The sequence below is a fragment of the Vipera berus genome, assembly GCF_964194415.1.
Source record: "Vipera berus genome assembly, chromosome: 14".
NCBI classification, from domain to species: domain Eukaryota; kingdom Metazoa; phylum Chordata; class Lepidosauria; order Squamata; family Viperidae; genus Vipera; species Vipera berus.
This window is the reverse complement of record NC_138217.1, coordinates 10902526-10919235: the sequence shown is the minus strand read 5'-3', so window position 1 is coordinate 10919235 and position 16710 is coordinate 10902526. Positions and strand designations below refer to the sequence as shown.

Here is a 16710-nt window from a genome sequence, read left to right as displayed (position 1 = left end):
CGACCGTTGCAGCAAAACCACACACACACACACACACCCCGGGGTCACGTGATCAAAATTCAGACACTTGGCCACTGATTTGTGTTTTATGTCGGTTGTAGCGTCCCGGTGTGTGTGTGTGTGTGTGTGTGTGTGTGTGACGTGATTTCCCCTTTGCAACCTTCTAACAAGCAAAAGCCAATGGGGGAGCCGGTTTCACTTAACAACCGTGTGGCTGATTTAACGACTGCAGCGATTCGCTTAACAGAAAGGTCGTAAAGTGGGCAAAATGCTCTTAACTTAAATGGCTCGCTTAGCCATTGAGTTTGGCCTCAGCTGTCGTAAATCCGAGGACCACCTGTACCCAAGTCATGAGGAACCCAGAGGGGTAGCAAGATCAAACCACACCACCACCACCCACTCCCCCAACCCACCACCCCCATCTTCTAGTGACCTGCTCCTAGTTTGAGTGACTTGTGACTAGTAAGAGACCTTCTCAAGAAATCCATCCAGTAGTTCCTGCAGAGACAAACGTGGTGGAGCCGTTTTTCCAGATCTCCTGCCCAACTCCTGGGGTTTCCCTCCAGCGTGGCTGTCATTCAGAACACACTCGAGTGGCTTTGCCTGTTGTACTAAGCCACAAAGCATCATCCACAGACTACAACAGCTGGGGGGGGGGGGTGAGATGCACCGTGGGCTAAGTGCAAAAAAAATAAGACCCAGTGTGGTTTTAATGCAGCGTTAGAAGATTGCCTTGATGTCATAGACAGGAGGAGGGTTTAAAAAAAACAAAGCACTTTCTCCATTCTCCTAAGTTGAGATTTCCAGATCAAATCACGATTAGTTTCCATCCGTTGCTTCTTGTCCTGCCGTCTGGGGCTTTGGAGAATAGGTTGACTCCCTCTTCTTTGGGGCAGCCCCTGAGATATTGGAGCACTGCTATCATGTCACCCCTAGTCCTTCTCTTCATTAGACTAGACATATCCAATTCCAGCAACCGTTCCTTATATGTTTTAGCCTCCAGGCCCCCGATCATCTTTGTCGCTCTTCTCTGCACTCTTTCGAGAGACTTGACATCTTTTTTTTTATATCGTGGTGACCAAAACTGGACGCAGTATATTCCAAGCGTGGCCTCACTAGTGCAGTACAAAGCGGATGCCAAGACTTCATGCGATCTTGAAGCTCTCCCTCTGTTGATGCAGCCTAGGACTGCATTGGCTTTTTTGGCTGCTGCAGCACCCGGCTGGCTCATATTGAAGTGGCTATCCACAAGGACTCCTCCATCCCTCTCACAGTTACTACCATTGAGCCAGGTCCCAACTCTTCTCAACCTGTGTGCCTTGGGGTTTTCTTCTCCGCTTTAAACTACTTTAAGTCAGCTCCTCCGTTCACTGTACCTTCCACAAAAAGTTGTTCCACAGGGCTGAGCAAGGACTTTAATTTTGTTAAAGCTGACCTGATTGAAAGGCAGCCTCATGCGGTTGAGCTCCATTAACTTCGGGTTCTCTTGAAACAAGTCTTTGTTCATGTCTTCTGTCCTTCTCTGAATCATCTTGCCTTCTTTTCGGCATCAGGTTTGAAGTTTCATTCTTGCTGTTCCCTGACGGACATCAGGGATGATCGTGGTCCTGTAGTAAAGCCAAATTAGATATTTGTGCATGTCCTCAAAAGAGGGGGTTCATCATAGCCCAGCATACCATCTCGGAGAGCAAAAATGACCAAGCGCCAAGTCTAGAGGAGCATTTGAAGGAGACGATCTTATGGCGTCTTCACCTCGCTTGCATCTTCTCCAATTGCAGATTATAACTTGGGAAGATTACTCCCAGAATTTTACGTCAACCTGAATGGAGAACCCTTCCTCCCTCCATTGATCTGACCAGTTCTGTCTGGGTTGTTGATCGCGGTTGGGTCAGATTTAAGCCAGAAGCAAAACCAGGTTAGGCTTTTGAAGAGTAGAGCTGACCGGTTGACCCTCTTCAGCGACGTAGGTCTCTGGAATAACAGATCTCTGCTAAGTCTCTGTTGCTTTGCTATGTCGCAAGGGCCCTTTCCAACCTTATTTGTTCCACATTCCAACTCCTGTGCAAATATTGATGGTTGAGAAACAGCTCGCGTGGCCCCAGAAGTATCAAAAGGCCCTCGGTTTCATTTCTGGGGAGACGATCCTGAGTTTTAGTCAAATTTATTTTGTTTATAAGCCTGCAATTTTCCCAGTTGGTTGGTTTTGAGACTTATCGCTTGCTTCGTTGAGGCGGTACTTCCTAGTCGTTTTAAGAGTGGAGCATAAAATGTTCCTCGCACAAGCCAGCTCCATTGATCCATCCGTCTTTGCCTAGTAATACAGGTAGTCCTCAACTTAGGGCCACAATGGAGCCCAGAAATTTCTGACATAAGTGTGAGTCAGTTGTCAAGCATCCGAATGTAAATCCCGTGACCCTGGGGATGTGGTGACGTTGGTGGGTGTGAAAAATGGATCATAAGTCCCTTTTTTCCCCCAGTGCCGTTGTAACTTCAAGCCGTCATTAAGTGAACTGTTGTAAGCTGAGGACTTGCTGTATTGATGGGTCAGTATATCTTGCCTCCTGGCCAGCATCCCCCGCAGAGTTCCATGGGACCTCCGTGGAACGCGATGCGTCTCTGAAAATCTGGACGTTCTGCCAAGCCCAAGGGTTTGGATGAGCGTTGAATCCCCATAGGACTTTATTTGTCTTTGTGAATTGCCCTTGCCAGGTGTGACTGGTTTATTCTACTTATTGCTTATTGTTTTAACTCATTTTAATCTGGCTTGCCTTCCTAGCTCTGGGTGGCCTTCTCAATGCAACAAATAAATAATCAAATATTTTTTTTATTACCTACTATTTTTATCACAAGTCTTTCCCTTCCTATCGCAGCCTTGCCTTCATAGTTCTCGTTGAGCATCAAAGGTACTCAATTTGCAGTTGAAACTGGCGTTTCGGAATCAAATCTTTGGCCGTGGCCGTGGACCAGCGTAAGGAGGGTGGAGTTACAATCAGCTGAAAAGCAAGGAAGGATCCATCGGGGTCTTACCAATGTGGGAAACCCGAAGATATTAGCACAGAAAGTGTATATAAAAGTCTGTAAGAATCTTTTAAAAAGAGATAGGCACGTTGGATGGTTGTAGGGGAGCACCAAAGCTTAGTAAATGTGGAAGACAGTATGAAACTAATATGAAACAAGTCTTGAGTCTCCTGGAGCATGTCCCATATGGAGCATGATGCAATAGTAGTAAAGGAACAGGATGCAGTCAAAATTCAATGAAGGACGCCAACTGTGATGTGTGGATGGGGGGTTTGGTCTTGTAGTGAAGGTACTAGGCTAGAAAGCTGGAGACAGTGAGTTCTAGTCCCGCCTTAGGCATGAAAGCCAGCTGTGTGACTTTGGGCCGATCACCGGGAGATGGTGAGTTCTAGTTCCACTTTAGGTTCGAAAATCAGTGGGATGACCTTGGGCCAGTCACCAGGAGACTGAGAGTTCTAGTTCTGCTTTAGCTGTGAAAGCCAGCTGAGTGACTGAGCCAATCACCAGGAGACTATGAGTTCTAGTCCTGCCTTAGGCGCAAAAGCCAGCTGGATGATTTGGGGCCAGTCACCAGGAGAGTCTGAGTTCTAGTGCTATCTTAGACATGAAAGCTAGCTGGGTGACTTTGACCAATCACCGGGAGATGGAGAGTTCTAGTCCCACCTTAGGAATGAAAGCCGGCTAGGTGACTTTGACCAATCACTGGGAGATGATGAATTCTAGTCCCAACTTAGGCATGAAAGCCAGCTAGGTGACTCTGACCAATCACTGGGAGACGGTGAGTTCTAGTCCCACTTTAGGAATGAAAGCCGGCCAAATGTGTTTGGGCCAGTCCCTTTCTCTCAGCACCACCCACTTCACAATAGAAAGAGGAAGCTGTGTTGAATACGCTTGCCTCCTTGAGTTATTTATAAAAATAATAGATATAAATAAAAAAAAGGAGAGACATACCCGTTGCTTCTTGTCCTGCCTTTAAACGCTTTGGAGAATAGCTTGACTCCCCTGAGATACTGGAAGACTGCTATCATGTCACCCCAAATCCTTCTCTTCATTAAACTAGACATACCCAATTCCAGCAACCGTCCCTCCTATCTTTTAGCCTCCAGTCCCCTGATCATCTTTGTTGCTCTTCTCTGCACTTTTTCTAGAGTCTCGACGTCTTTTTTACATTGTGATGACCAAAACTGGATGCCGTATTCCAAGTGTGGCCTTACCAAGGCTTTGTAAAGTGGCATTAACCCTTCACGTTTTCGGCTGCCTTTCGAAACACCTTATTTTTGCACAGGATTGGCCTGACAAATGCCTCACAACTTCCCAAACCAGTCCAAACTCTTTATCACCGGAGAACATTGGTGATATGAACAATTCGCTTCCGCCTGGGTGAACTGCCATGTGCTCGCTTTCCTAGAAAGACACGTCTCAAAACTTCCTATCCACTCGCTTGCCTTTTTATTCTCCTTCCTACACTCTTGCATAGAAGCATCAGATAACGAAGAAGCCGAGATATCCTTAGTTGTTGGCTTGTGTGTGCGTGCGTGTGCATGCGCATGCGCGCGCGCCACTCTCTCAGGCAATGTGACTCAACCGTAGTGCTGTTCAGACCAATCAGTAAACTGGGGAGAACTCGGATTAAAATTAGCAAGTGGGCTGAGTCGCTGAACTTTCAATCTCAATTAATCTTTAAAAGCGACATTGATTAGGTGGATGACCCCAAATTTAAATCGATTGTCTCCTGGGTGGAGGATCGCTGGGACTTCTGGGTCCCCTTGCAAATTTACTGATGTTGCTAAGCCCAAGAATAAGGTGGCAGCTTTAGTGCACACGGCAACCATCTTAGCATAAATTATTTTCTCCCTTCCTTCTTCCTTTCACTGGAGATGGCAACAGCACAAATTAGTTTGGTGAAGGAAGGACACACAAAACTTTGGAAACTTCATATGCTACTATATACTTTCTATCTATCTATCTATCTATCTATCTATCTATCTATCTATCTATCTATCTATCTATCTATCTATCTATCTATCTATCTATCCATTTAAGTGGTACCTATTTATCTACTCACGTTTGCAGGCTTTCGAACTGCTTGATTGGCAAAAGCTTTGCTTCCCCCCCCCCCTCTTCCCCTCCCTCCCTCTCTCCTTCCCTCCCATGGGATTCGGTTCTAAATAAATTTGCATTGAACTTTGCATCTTCCTGCAAATAGTGGGGTGGATAATCTTTTCAATGCTGCATTGGCTGTCAGTTGCCACAATTGGACACCCCTGCCTTAAACAAGGTGCAGGAGAGCGTGACCTGGAGGCGAGATGGGTAGTTACAAAGCCTCAAAGAGCCTACGATGGTTGCCCATCTTGGGCATGGAGACAGACTCAACCAAGATCATACATCTAGGGTTATCCATCAGACAGGGTTAACATAAGGGCAATAAGCAAGATGGCAAGGGCCATCTAGTCCTTCAGGCTGTGGGTGAACCTCAGCTGGAAGGACCAGATGGCCCATCGGCCACAGCAAGGTGTAGGACTCTCATGATTCCTTTTCTGGAGATCTGGTCACGCTTCATATCCCCCATTGAGCTTCTGATCCTACTACTGACCCATTTCAGATGAACATCCTTTCTCGTTTGTTCCCAATCTTCCTGCAGAAATGGCTCCCACCACCAGCCACGTATCTGAACTTATTTGATTTACTTTATTAAATATATATGCCACCCATCCCGCCTCCAGGTCACGCTCTCCTGCACACTGTTTAAGGCAACTTTAAGACTTGTGGACTTTAAGACTTGTGGACTTAAACAGGCAGCCATGTTGAAGTCCAGAAGTCTTAAAAGTCCAGTCTCCTGCCTTGAGCAGGGGGATTGGAGTAGAAGACTCTGAGGTCCCTTCCAGCCCAAGGATTGTATGTGTGTTCAAGGTGAGGTAGGTCTGGTGTATGAGTGAAAATAACAGTGACCTTGATGTCTCTTGAGACAGGGTTGGGTGGCCTCAGGATTATTTTAATGAAGGAACGTGATGATCAAATGGTCTGGTGTTTCTGGAGCCATGCTTGCATTGACATGGTGGGGAGTTATTGTTTTTTATTCTTTCTATATTGGGTTTTTATGGTTTGTATTGTATTGTTGGCCATGAGAGTTGGCCATGATGAGTTGACGTGAGTTGGCCTTGGTGAGTTGATGTGGTAAGTTGACTGGTGAGTTGGCCATAATGAGTTGACTGGGGTGAGTTGGCCATGATGAGTTGATTGTGGTGAGTTGGCCATAATGAGTTAACTGGGGTGAGTTGACCGTGGTGAGTTGGTCTTGGTGAGTTGACCATGGTGACTTGGCCATGGCAAGATGACCATGGCGAGTTGGCCATGGCAAGATGACCATGGCGAGTTGGCCGTGGCGAGTTGTTGTAGACCCCAGGTCATCGAGCTCTCTGCCCTCTCTCCTGGCAAGAGCTAACTCTTTCTCTCTTCCTTCCTCCCCTTGGCTGACCTCAGGTTACAAGGCAGATCCATGAGCATGAGCAGGAGAACGAGTTGCGGGAACAGATGTCAGGATATAAACGGATGCGGCGCCAGCACCAGAAGCAGCTGATCGCCCTGGAGAACAAGCTGAAGGCTGAAATGGACGAGCACCGCCTCAAGCTGCAGAAAGAGGTGGAGACCCATGCCAACAACTCGTCCATTGAACTGGAGAAGCTAGCCAAGAAACAGGTGGCCGTCATAGAAAAGGAGGTGAGCCGGGTGCTCCCACTGGATGGTCCACGTTAGTGGCTGAGGGGTTCAGAGCCCCCCCCAGCTCCGTAATACCTTTAGGTGCCTGGGGGGCCAAGTGGTGTGACAGACTACCTGTCCACAATTTCATCTTCCCAGCCTAACCTGAGGAGGAAGGCAAGGTATTCCTAACTAACAGAATAACAAGAGTTGGAAGGGACCTGGGAGGTCTTTTTATCCACCCCACTGCTCAAGCAGGAGACTCTGTCTATACCATTCCAGACAAATGGTTGTCCAATCTTCTTAAAAACCTCCAGTGTTGGAGCACCCACAACTTCTGAAGGCAAGGCCGTTCCACTGATGAATTGTTCTCACTGTCAGGAAATTTCTCCTTAGTTCCAGATTGCTTCTCTCTCCTTGATTAGTCTCCACCTGTTGCTTCTTGTCCTGCCTTCGGGCGCTTTGGAGAATACCTTGACCCCCCCTCTTCTCTGTGGAAGCCCCTCAAATATTAGAAGATTGCTATCATGTCCCCCCTAGTCCTTCTTTTCTCCACACTAGCCATATTCCTGCAACCATTCGTCCTGTATTTTAGCCTTCAGCGCCCCCCCACCACCACCACCACCAAACGACAGTCTTTGTGAAAACGTGGGTCGGTTTTAAATTTGAAAGAATCCTTCTCCGGCTTTTTCCCAGGCAAAGACAGCGGCAGCCGATGAGAAGAAGTTCCAGCAACAGATTTTGGCTCAGCAAAAGAGGGATCTGACCAATTTCTTAGAAAGTCAGAAGAAGCAATACAAGATTTGCAAGGAAAAGATTAAAGAGGCAAGGAGAATCTCTCCAGATTCTTTTTTTTGGGGGTGGGGCGGGGGGGCGGAGCAGCGTAGGCCGGAGGGCATGCAGAGAGAGAGAGAGAAAAAAAATGTTGCAAAGGAAATATTTTTGATTGGTGGACTGATAAAATTGATATGACGCCCATTGCCCAGAGACGACCAAGTAAAAAAAGCAATGAGATGAAAAGATCAAAACATTAACATAATACAGGCGTCTTCAAACTTGGCCCTTTTATGACTTGTGGACTTCAACTCCCAGAATTCCTCAGCCAGAATGCCTGGCTGAGGAATTCTGGGAATTGAAGTCCACAAGTCATAAAAGGGCCAAGTTTGAAGACCCCTGACATAATACATGTGTTAACATTAAAATTGACTTAAAGTTAATAAAGGTGGGAAAGAAAGGAGCAAAATGCATCCGAGGAGGAGGAGGTAAGGGTGGGGCCTCATCTCAGTCCATTAACTACCTCCAGAATGACATGCCCTCATTGGGGGGGGGGAGGAGGAGGAGGAGAGGGGGGGGAGGGGAGAGAAGGGGAAGAGGAGGAAGAAGAAGAAAGGGGAAGGAAAAGAGGAGGGAAGGAAAGGAAGTGGAAGACAGGGGGAAAGAAAAGGAGAAGGAAGAGGAGGGGGGGAGAAAGGGAAGTGAGGAGGAGGGGAGAAAGGAAAATGGAAAAAGTGGAGGAGGGGTGAGAAAGGGAAGGAGAAGAGGAAAAGGAGGAGGAGAAAAAGAAGTGGGAAAGGAGGAAGAGGAGAAGGAGGGGGAGAGGTGGAAAAGGAGGAGGAGGAGGAGGAGGAGGAGAAAGGGAAGTAGAAAAGGTGGAGAAGGAGAAAGGGGAGGGGAGGGGAGAAAGGGAAGTAAAAAAGGAGGAGGAAGGGGGAGAAGGGGAAGTGGAAAAGGTGGAGGAGGGGTGAGAAAGGGAAGGAGAAGGGGAAGAGGCGGAGGACAATGACTGTGGCGTCCTTGGCGCTCTCTGAGCTGGGCGGTTTTCTCTCGCAGACCTTTCACCACCCAACTAGGGAACATCATCAGTGCTAGAAAGGAGTGGGGTTTCAGCCCACTTCAACCCTGTTTAGAGGGGGAGATTAGAGGAGGACCCCGGGTTTTGTCCTTTTACGAGCAGAAGTCGGGAGCGGGTGCCCATTTTCCTTCCCACTGTAGAAGGAACATACACACACACACACATACCCACATACGCACACGCTTTATGTATGTGTGTATACATGTGTGTATACATATATATATATACAGTGCTTTTTTTGTAAAAGAAAACGGTGCCCAAAAAAGGTGCCGGAACGCCGTTCGAGCGTTCTATGAGAAAAAAAGCCCTCTGTGTGTGTGTGTGTGTGTGTGTGTATGTATGTGTGTGTATATATATGTATATGTATATGTATGTATGTATGTATATATATGTATATGTATATATATGTATATGTATGTATGTATATATATATATATATATATATATATATATATATATATATATATATATATATATATATATATATATATATATATATATATATATATATATATATATATATATATATATATATATATATATATATATATATATATATATAATAAACAGAATGTGTGTGTGTATAGATGCATATACTGTGTGTGTGTGTGTCTCTCTCTCTAAAAAGTTTCCCATGTCAAATTTTCTATGTCACCTCCCAGCAGGAGATGAACGAGGACCACAGCACACCCAAGAAGGAGAAGCAGGAAAGGATCTCGAAACACAAAGAAAACCTGCAGCACACACAGGCTGAAGAGGAGGCGCATCTTCTCAGCCAGCAGAGACTCTACTACGACAAAAACTGCCGTTTCTTCAAGCGGAAAACCATGATCCGAAGGCATGAGTTGGAGCAGCAGAATATCCGTGAGGTCTCTGCTTTTAGCCTTTTAAAAAAAAACCCTCATCCCCACCCCCACTCCCCAAAAAACTACACACAAGGATGCAAAACCGAGCAAATCCAGATAGACGGGGCCGGTGTGCGGTTCCCCCCATCCCCCCCCCGATCCTCTTTAGAAGGTTCCAGAGCCAACCTTGGCAACTTGTAAGGCCCGTGGACTTCAACTCCCAGAATTCCTTTTCAGTTCTGGACCTTCTGCTGTAACTGATTTGTGATAGGCTTATCTTTGGAGCACGGAGGTCATTTTCCTGGCGCAAAGTGCCGAAAGTTTTAACGCTGTCCGATGAGAATATTTGTAGCTCACGGTTGAAAGGCGAGGGGTCCTTGGAGGTCTCTGAGCTTCGTTTTCTTGTGGACATCTCGCTAGCCAAACTAGGTAGCATCATCAGTGGTGGAAGGCAGTGGGGTTTGTGGAGGAGGAGGACGACGAGGACTGTGGAGTCCTTGGTGCTCTCTGAGCTTGGCTGTTTTCTTGAAGACATCTCATTAACCAAACTAGGTAGCATCATCAGTGGTGGAAAGGAGTGGGGTTTGTGGAGAGGAGGAGGAGGAGGACTGTGGGGTCCTTGATGCTCTCTGAGCTTGGATATTTTCTTGCAGACATCTCATTAACCAAACTAGGTAGCATCATCAGTGCTAGAACGGAGCTGTTTTCTTGCAGGCATTTCATTACCCAGACTAGACAACCTCATCAGCACACTGACGATGTAACCTAGTTTGGTAATGAAACGTCTTCAAGGAAACCACCCAAGCGCAGAGAGCATCAAGGAAGCCCTTCAATTTAACTCCTCCCGGCTGTCATCCACATTTGCTCACGCGCCATCTGCCGGACAGTTTTCAGAAATACACCATGAGACACCCCCCACCCCCACCCCCAAAGGTTTCGGGCTTTGGTGCTTAGTTGCAGGCCTGCAAGAGGTTTGGTTTGTCTCGGCAAGAGAGTGGCAGGAAAAGTCCTGCAATTCCTTTGGTGAGATGAAGCCAAGGTGTCTGTCTTAGAAAGGTCTAGTTTTAAGATTTCTCAGCCTCGTCAAAACTGTAAGGCAGGTGTCCCAAAGTGCTTTCTCAAGAGGCAATTGGGCTTTCTGTCTTTTTTTTCCCCTTGAAGACATTTCACTTCTCATCTGAGAAGCTTCTTCAGTTCTTGGATGAGACGCGAGGAACGTCTCCAAGGAAAAACAAAGAGAGTCCAGGAGCCTTTTGAAAAAAAGCATCTTTGGGACAACCGTGACCTGGATGACTTGAGAATCCCCAGAGACATCTAAGGTGGGTGGACTTCAGCTCCTAGAATCCCCCAGCCAGCCTGGCTGACTGTGGCATTCTGGGAATTGAAGTTCACACTGCTTAACGTTGCTAAGGTTGAGACACACTGGTCTAGTTGAAATGGGAAGAGGCAGTTTGGTCTCCTGGTTAAGAGGGCTGGACTAGGACTGCGGAAATATGAGGTCCAGATGTCTCTTAGACACGGGCCACTCCCTCTCAGCCCTGAGAGGAAGAAGGCTGGGGGCAAACCACGGTTAAAAGTCTTGCCAAGAAAACATCTGGGATTTGCCACATCCTTATTTCTGCTTTGGGCTCAGCGGCCTCTTATCCCTCCATTCCCCTGGCTGTGGCTCTTCCCTCTGTCTCTCAAGGTCATTCTCACAGACCACAACAGAATAGCTTCTCCTCACCTCTGTTCCTTTGCTTCCCCCTTCCCCCCCCCACCCACCCCACCTCCGCCAACTGCAGGAGCTGAACAAGAAGAGAACCCAGAAGGAGATGGAGCATGCCATGCTAATACGGCACGACGAGTCGACGCGTGAGTTAGAATACCGGCAGCTGCACTTGCTGCAGAAGCTGCGTATGGACTTGATCCGGCTGCAGCACCAGACGGAACTGGAAAACCAGCTGGAGTATAACAAGCGGCGGGAACGAGAGCTGCACAGGAAGCACGTCATGGAGTTGCGGCAACAGCCCAAGAATTTGAAGGTAGCCAAGGCATGAGGGCGGGACCCCAGCCCAGGAAAGGCTCAGCCTGTTGCCTGCAGGCGCGCCACACACCCCCTCTTTAGCAAGCCCGATGTTAAGAAACTGCCAGTTAAAAGTGGAAGGAGGAGGGATCAAGTGAGGACCTAGCTTGGAATCGTGGCACGGCTACAAGTGGCATTAGCTTCACCTAAGATCCATGAAGCCTTATCTGGTCATTCCCAGGGGAAGGCAAGCAGTCTGCAGGGCAGGGCGGGGGGGGGGATTCTTGTAACGTAGGCATAGATAACTTTTTGGAGGGCAGCCCCCCCCTCCCTCAATGCAGTTCAGAACCTAGATGTGAACCTTTGTTGGCCTTGCTGGATAAACCAGGCAGGAATTCCACTCTTGCTTCTCTCTCCCCAAATCTCCTAGCCTCCCTTTCAAGGAGATCAGTCAAGAAAAGTCCCAACCTAGAACTAAGGTGAAATTTCCCGACAGTGAGGGCAATGACTTGGGGGTTTTATTGTGGATTTTTTTTATTACCATCTATTGTTTTAGCTCGGGCTCCTATTTAATTCTTTTTTAATTTTTGTACTCTGTATTTTTATATGTGCCCTGTTCACCGCCCTGAGTCCTTCAGGAGAAGGGCGGTATACAAATATAATAAAAACAAAAAAACAAAACAAACAATTAATCAGGCCTCCAGAAATTGGGAGTGCTCCATCGCTGGAGACCGGGCAGCCACTTGTCTGGAATGGTAGAGGACTCCAGCTCGAGCACGGGGTTGGACTAGAAGATCTCCAAGGTCCCTTGCAACTTTCCTGTTAACTCAATTTATTCTGACATTATTTGGAGAGACGTATAAGTATGGGACTTAAATAACTCCCCCCCCTCCTGGGAAAGGTTTTCTTCCGTTTAAAATCAAACCGACGGAGGCCTAGCGGACAAGGAAGCTTAAATGTTCATCGGTCGGTTTTTGCTTCTCGCCTCTCCTCTGCAGGCCATGGAAATGCAGATCAAGAAGCAGTTCCAGGACACGTGCAAAGTGCAAACTAAGCAGTACAAAGCGCTCAAGAATCACCAGCTGGAAGTGACTCCAAAGAGTGAGCACAAAACTATTCTGAAAAGCCTGAAGGATGAGCAGACGAGGAAGCTTGCCATCCTGGCGGAACAGTATGAGCAGAGCATCAATGAAATGATGGCGTCGCAAGCGGTAAGACGGAGGGGGGGGGGAGAAGGGCTCGTGAAGACGTGCCCCTCCCTGGCTAAAAAAAAAATGAGCAAAATAAAAGCCATCTTGCAGGGAGGTTGGAATTATTGAATTATTTTTATCCCACCTTATGAGGACCCAGATTGTTGGGGGCAATAAGCTGACTTTGTAATAATGCCGCTTGGGGGTGTGTGTGAAACCCCTAACAAGCAGGCATATACATAGAATGAAGGCTACTGCTAAGCTTGTAAGCCGCCCTGAGTCTTCGGAGAAGGGCGGGATATAAATGTAATAAAAATAAAAATAAATAAATAAATAAATAAATAAATAAATATTGTAGTTTATAAGTAACATATGTAATAGTCCTTTCTCCTTTCTTTTTCCCCACCACAACGACCTTGTGAGGTGGGTTGGGCTAAAAGGGATGGACTGGTCACCCAGCTGGGTTTCAAGCCTGAGGCAGGACTAGAACTCACCATCTCCTGGTGATTGGCCCAAAGTCACCCAATCGGCTTTCACCCTATCTATCTATCTATCTATCTATCTATCTATCTATCTATCTATCTATCTATCTATCTATCTATCTATCTATCTATCTATCTATCTATCTATCAATCATAGATCACTATTATCTATCCATCCATCTATCCATCTATCATCTATCCAAAATATCTATCTATTTATCTATCTATCTATCATCTATCCAAGATCACTATTATCCATCCATCCATCATCTATCATCTATCCAAAATATCTATCTGTCTATCTATCTGTCTGTCTGTCTGTCTGTCTGTCTATCTATCTATCTATCATTTGTCCCAGGGACAAATTTGCGCCCTGACCCTCCTTGATGTGCTCCCTTGCAGCTGCGCCTAGACGAGGCTCAGGAAGCAGAATGTCAGGCCCTGAGGCTGCAGTTGCAGCAAGAGATGGAGCTGCTCAACGCCTACCAGAGCAAGATCAAGATGCAGACAGAAGCACAGCACGAACGGGAGCTCCAGAAGTTGGAGCAGAGGGTGTCCTTGCGCAGAGCACATCTGGAGCAGAAGGTAAGCTGGAGCCAGGCCGCAAGGGGCTTCGACGGTGACATTCGCCTTCAGCGAAAAACAAGGAGCCAAGGGTCAGGGGTGCCTGGTGGCGCTCTCTGTGCTGGGTGGCTTTCTTGCAGACGTTTCGTGACCCAACTAGGGGTCCTCCTCTCCACAAACCCCACTCCCTTCTATCACTGAGGATGTTACCTAGTTGGGTAATGAAACGTCTGCAAGAAAGCCACCAAGCTCAAGAGAGCACCAAGGACCCCACAGTCCTCCTCCTCCTCTCCACAAACCCTACTCCCTTCTAGCACTGATGTTGTTACCTAGTTGGGTAATGAAACGTCTGCAAGAAAGCCACCAAGCTCAAGAGAGCACCAAGGACCCCACAGTCCTCCTTCTCCTCTCCACAAACCCTACTCCCTTCTAGCACTGATGGTGTTACCTAGTTGGGTCATGAAACGTCTGCAAGAAAGCCACCAAGCTCAAGAGAGCACCAAGGACCCCTCATTTCAACCCGGAGCTATAAAGATTCTCCTTTTTTGCAACGGGTGCCCCTTCTGTTCACTTCAGCTCTCATGCTCCAGAAACCAGGGATTGGGGGGGGGGAGTAGGGTGTGTGGATCCACTTTCCCATAACCTCCAGCCCCCCCCCCCTCCTCCCCACCTCCATCTCACCTTCTCTTCCCCCCTCTTCCCTTCCCAGATTGAAGAGGAGTTGGCCGCCTTGCAGAAGGAGCGTAGCGAGAAGATCAAGGTTCTGTTGGAAAGACAAGAGCGAGAGATTGAAAGTTTTGATATGGAGAGTTTACGGATGGGATTCGGAAACTTGGTGACATTAGAATTCCCCAAGGAGGACTACAGATGAGATTCAATCCCTTTGGCCCTTTTCCAAAACGAAGCCGAGCAAAAATGCCAACCCGGAAAGAAGTATATTCTCCAACCAACATTCCCCCACTCCGTCCCCGAGTTAATGGCCGTGCTCTCTCTCTCTCTTTCTTTCTCTTACTGACATCACGTCGGACTTAGTGCCTGTATAATTTTAGTCCATCAGGGCCTCCCACCGTCCCACCGTCTCTCTTGGAGCTGGACCATGCTTGGCTGTCTCTGGAAACTCATTAACGTCTCACAACCGCCAAACGTCTCTTGCGCAAGCCGTTTTTGATTTTTCTTTCCCTTTTTTTTTCCTTTTTTCCTTTTTTCTTCCGATTAACCTTTCGGTGCAAACTTTGGAGACCCTGCTAAATGAATCCAACCGATCAAATCAACGACCACAAACAAGAAAAATGGAAGTTTGCGTTTGCTTTCCGGGCAAGCAAACTCTCTCAATGGAAACACAAGCAGCAAAAAAAAAAGGGGGGGAGGGGAAACAAGCCAGAAAATTCCGACGAAATCCGAAAAAAACCCCTCCAAAACAAGAAAAATAACAAGAAAAAAATCTCTCTTCTTTTCATTTTTCTTTTGTTCCAGAATATATATATACACATATATATATACACACATATAGACACATATACATATACACACATATACATATATACATATATACATATATATATACGTGTGTGTGTGTGTGTGTGTGTGTGTGTGTATATATATATATATATATATATATATATATATATATATATATATATATATATATATATATATATATATATATATATATATATATATATATATATATATATATAAATTACGCAGCCTTTAATCTGCTGCTCCATCGCTTTTTTTACTTTTCTAATTTTGTTACGCGTTTCCTTTTTTAAAAAAAATTTTCTTTCGGTCTTGATTCATCAGGAAGAAAGAAATTCCGTGGAAATAATAAACCATTTTAAGGAAGAGCTCAAGAAATTTGATACCTTTTGCAGAAAAAAAAAACAAAAAAAAACCCAACACACACACACAAAATGACGAATTCTGAATTGTGGTGTACATATCAATGGTGGGCATTTCTTTGTGGCTGGGGAGGAAGGGTGGGGGGGGAGGTTGGAAAGAGGGAGAGCGTGAATTTTTTTTTTAATTATTATTATTTTATTTTATTTTTATTTTTTGGAAAGGGCAAGGCCGGGCCAGTGGGGTGGGTGTTGGGGGTACAGTTTGGCCTTCGCCTTTGGCACATTCTTGATTGTATCATAAAATCATTTTCTGCTGTTGCAGAGGATGTGAATACACTTAAAAAAATAAAAAATAAAATTTAAAAAAAAATAATAAAAAAAGAAGAAGGCCAGAGGATTCCCAGAGCACAAATTGGGCCTTCTCAAAATTGTGTATTTTGTGTATAGAAGGAAATTTAAGGAGAAATTTACTTATTTTCATATTGTATTTTAACTGTTTCTCTGATCAGAAGTTTTTTTACTACCTGCCTCCCCCTTCCTCGATCCCATTCTAAGCCACGCCGACCCTTTTCCTCCCCGCCTCTCCCCCCCCCGCCTCTTTTTCCAAGTCAATCTTTGGAGTTGAACACTGTCTATCAAATCACATCACCTTGACCCTTTCCTTCCCCCCCCCTTCCCAATCTTGCTCTCTTCCTGGTCCTTGACCTTTGCCCCCCCCATGTCCTCTCCTTCTTTCCCATCCCTGATAATCTTGGTCATAAATATTGCATTATTCACTCTTTCAAACTGTGTATTTTCTTACAATAAAAGCGGTTTAAAAAAGGTCTTTGGCATGCCTTTTAAAAAGCGCACCGGCAGACGCTCAACCCAAGAGCCCGAAACCAAACGCGCCGCCACCGCCGTCGGCACTTTTAATGGACGTTCGCAAATAAAAGTGTTGCCTTTGAAGCTTGCGGTCTCTTTGGGGTTAGGGTTTTTTGCTTGAATTGAGGGTTAGACTAGAAGACCTCCGAAGTCCCTCCCAGATCTGTTATTCTGTTCTTTGTAGCCGAGGAGAGCCATTGGGGCCATCTCTAGCCATCACCCCGCTCCAGCTCTTAGCCCTGGGATGGAAGGTGGCAGGACTTCCTCGTTGGCTTTCATCCCACGTGCCACAGTGGCGGGGTCTATGACAACCTGCCACGGGACAACTCTCCGTAGCCAACTTTGCCACAGGA

General features: G+C 46.4%; 1 protein-coding gene across 9 annotated transcripts in view; it reads left to right on the top strand.

Moving 5' to 3' along the window:
- The window catches only part of TAOK3 (TAO kinase 3), a 71379-nt gene extending 56204 nt beyond the window's left edge, over positions 1-15175 (top strand). For all 9 annotated transcript variants that reach the window (XM_081339360.1, XM_081339361.1, XM_081339366.1 and 6 more), the window contains 7 exons: positions 6499-6735; positions 7411-7539; positions 9232-9435; positions 11196-11435; positions 12415-12627; positions 13491-13673; positions 14362-15175. In XM_081339360.1, the coding sequence (XP_081195486.1) occupies positions 6499-6735; positions 7411-7539; positions 9232-9435; positions 11196-11435; positions 12415-12627; positions 13491-13673; positions 14362-14523 (1368 nt within the window). In that variant the 3' untranslated portion in view covers positions 14524-15175. The remainder of the gene's footprint in view (positions 1-6498; positions 6736-7410; positions 7540-9231; positions 9436-11195; positions 11436-12414; positions 12628-13490; positions 13674-14361) is intronic.
- The last annotated feature ends 1535 nt before the right edge of the window (positions 15176-16710 follow it).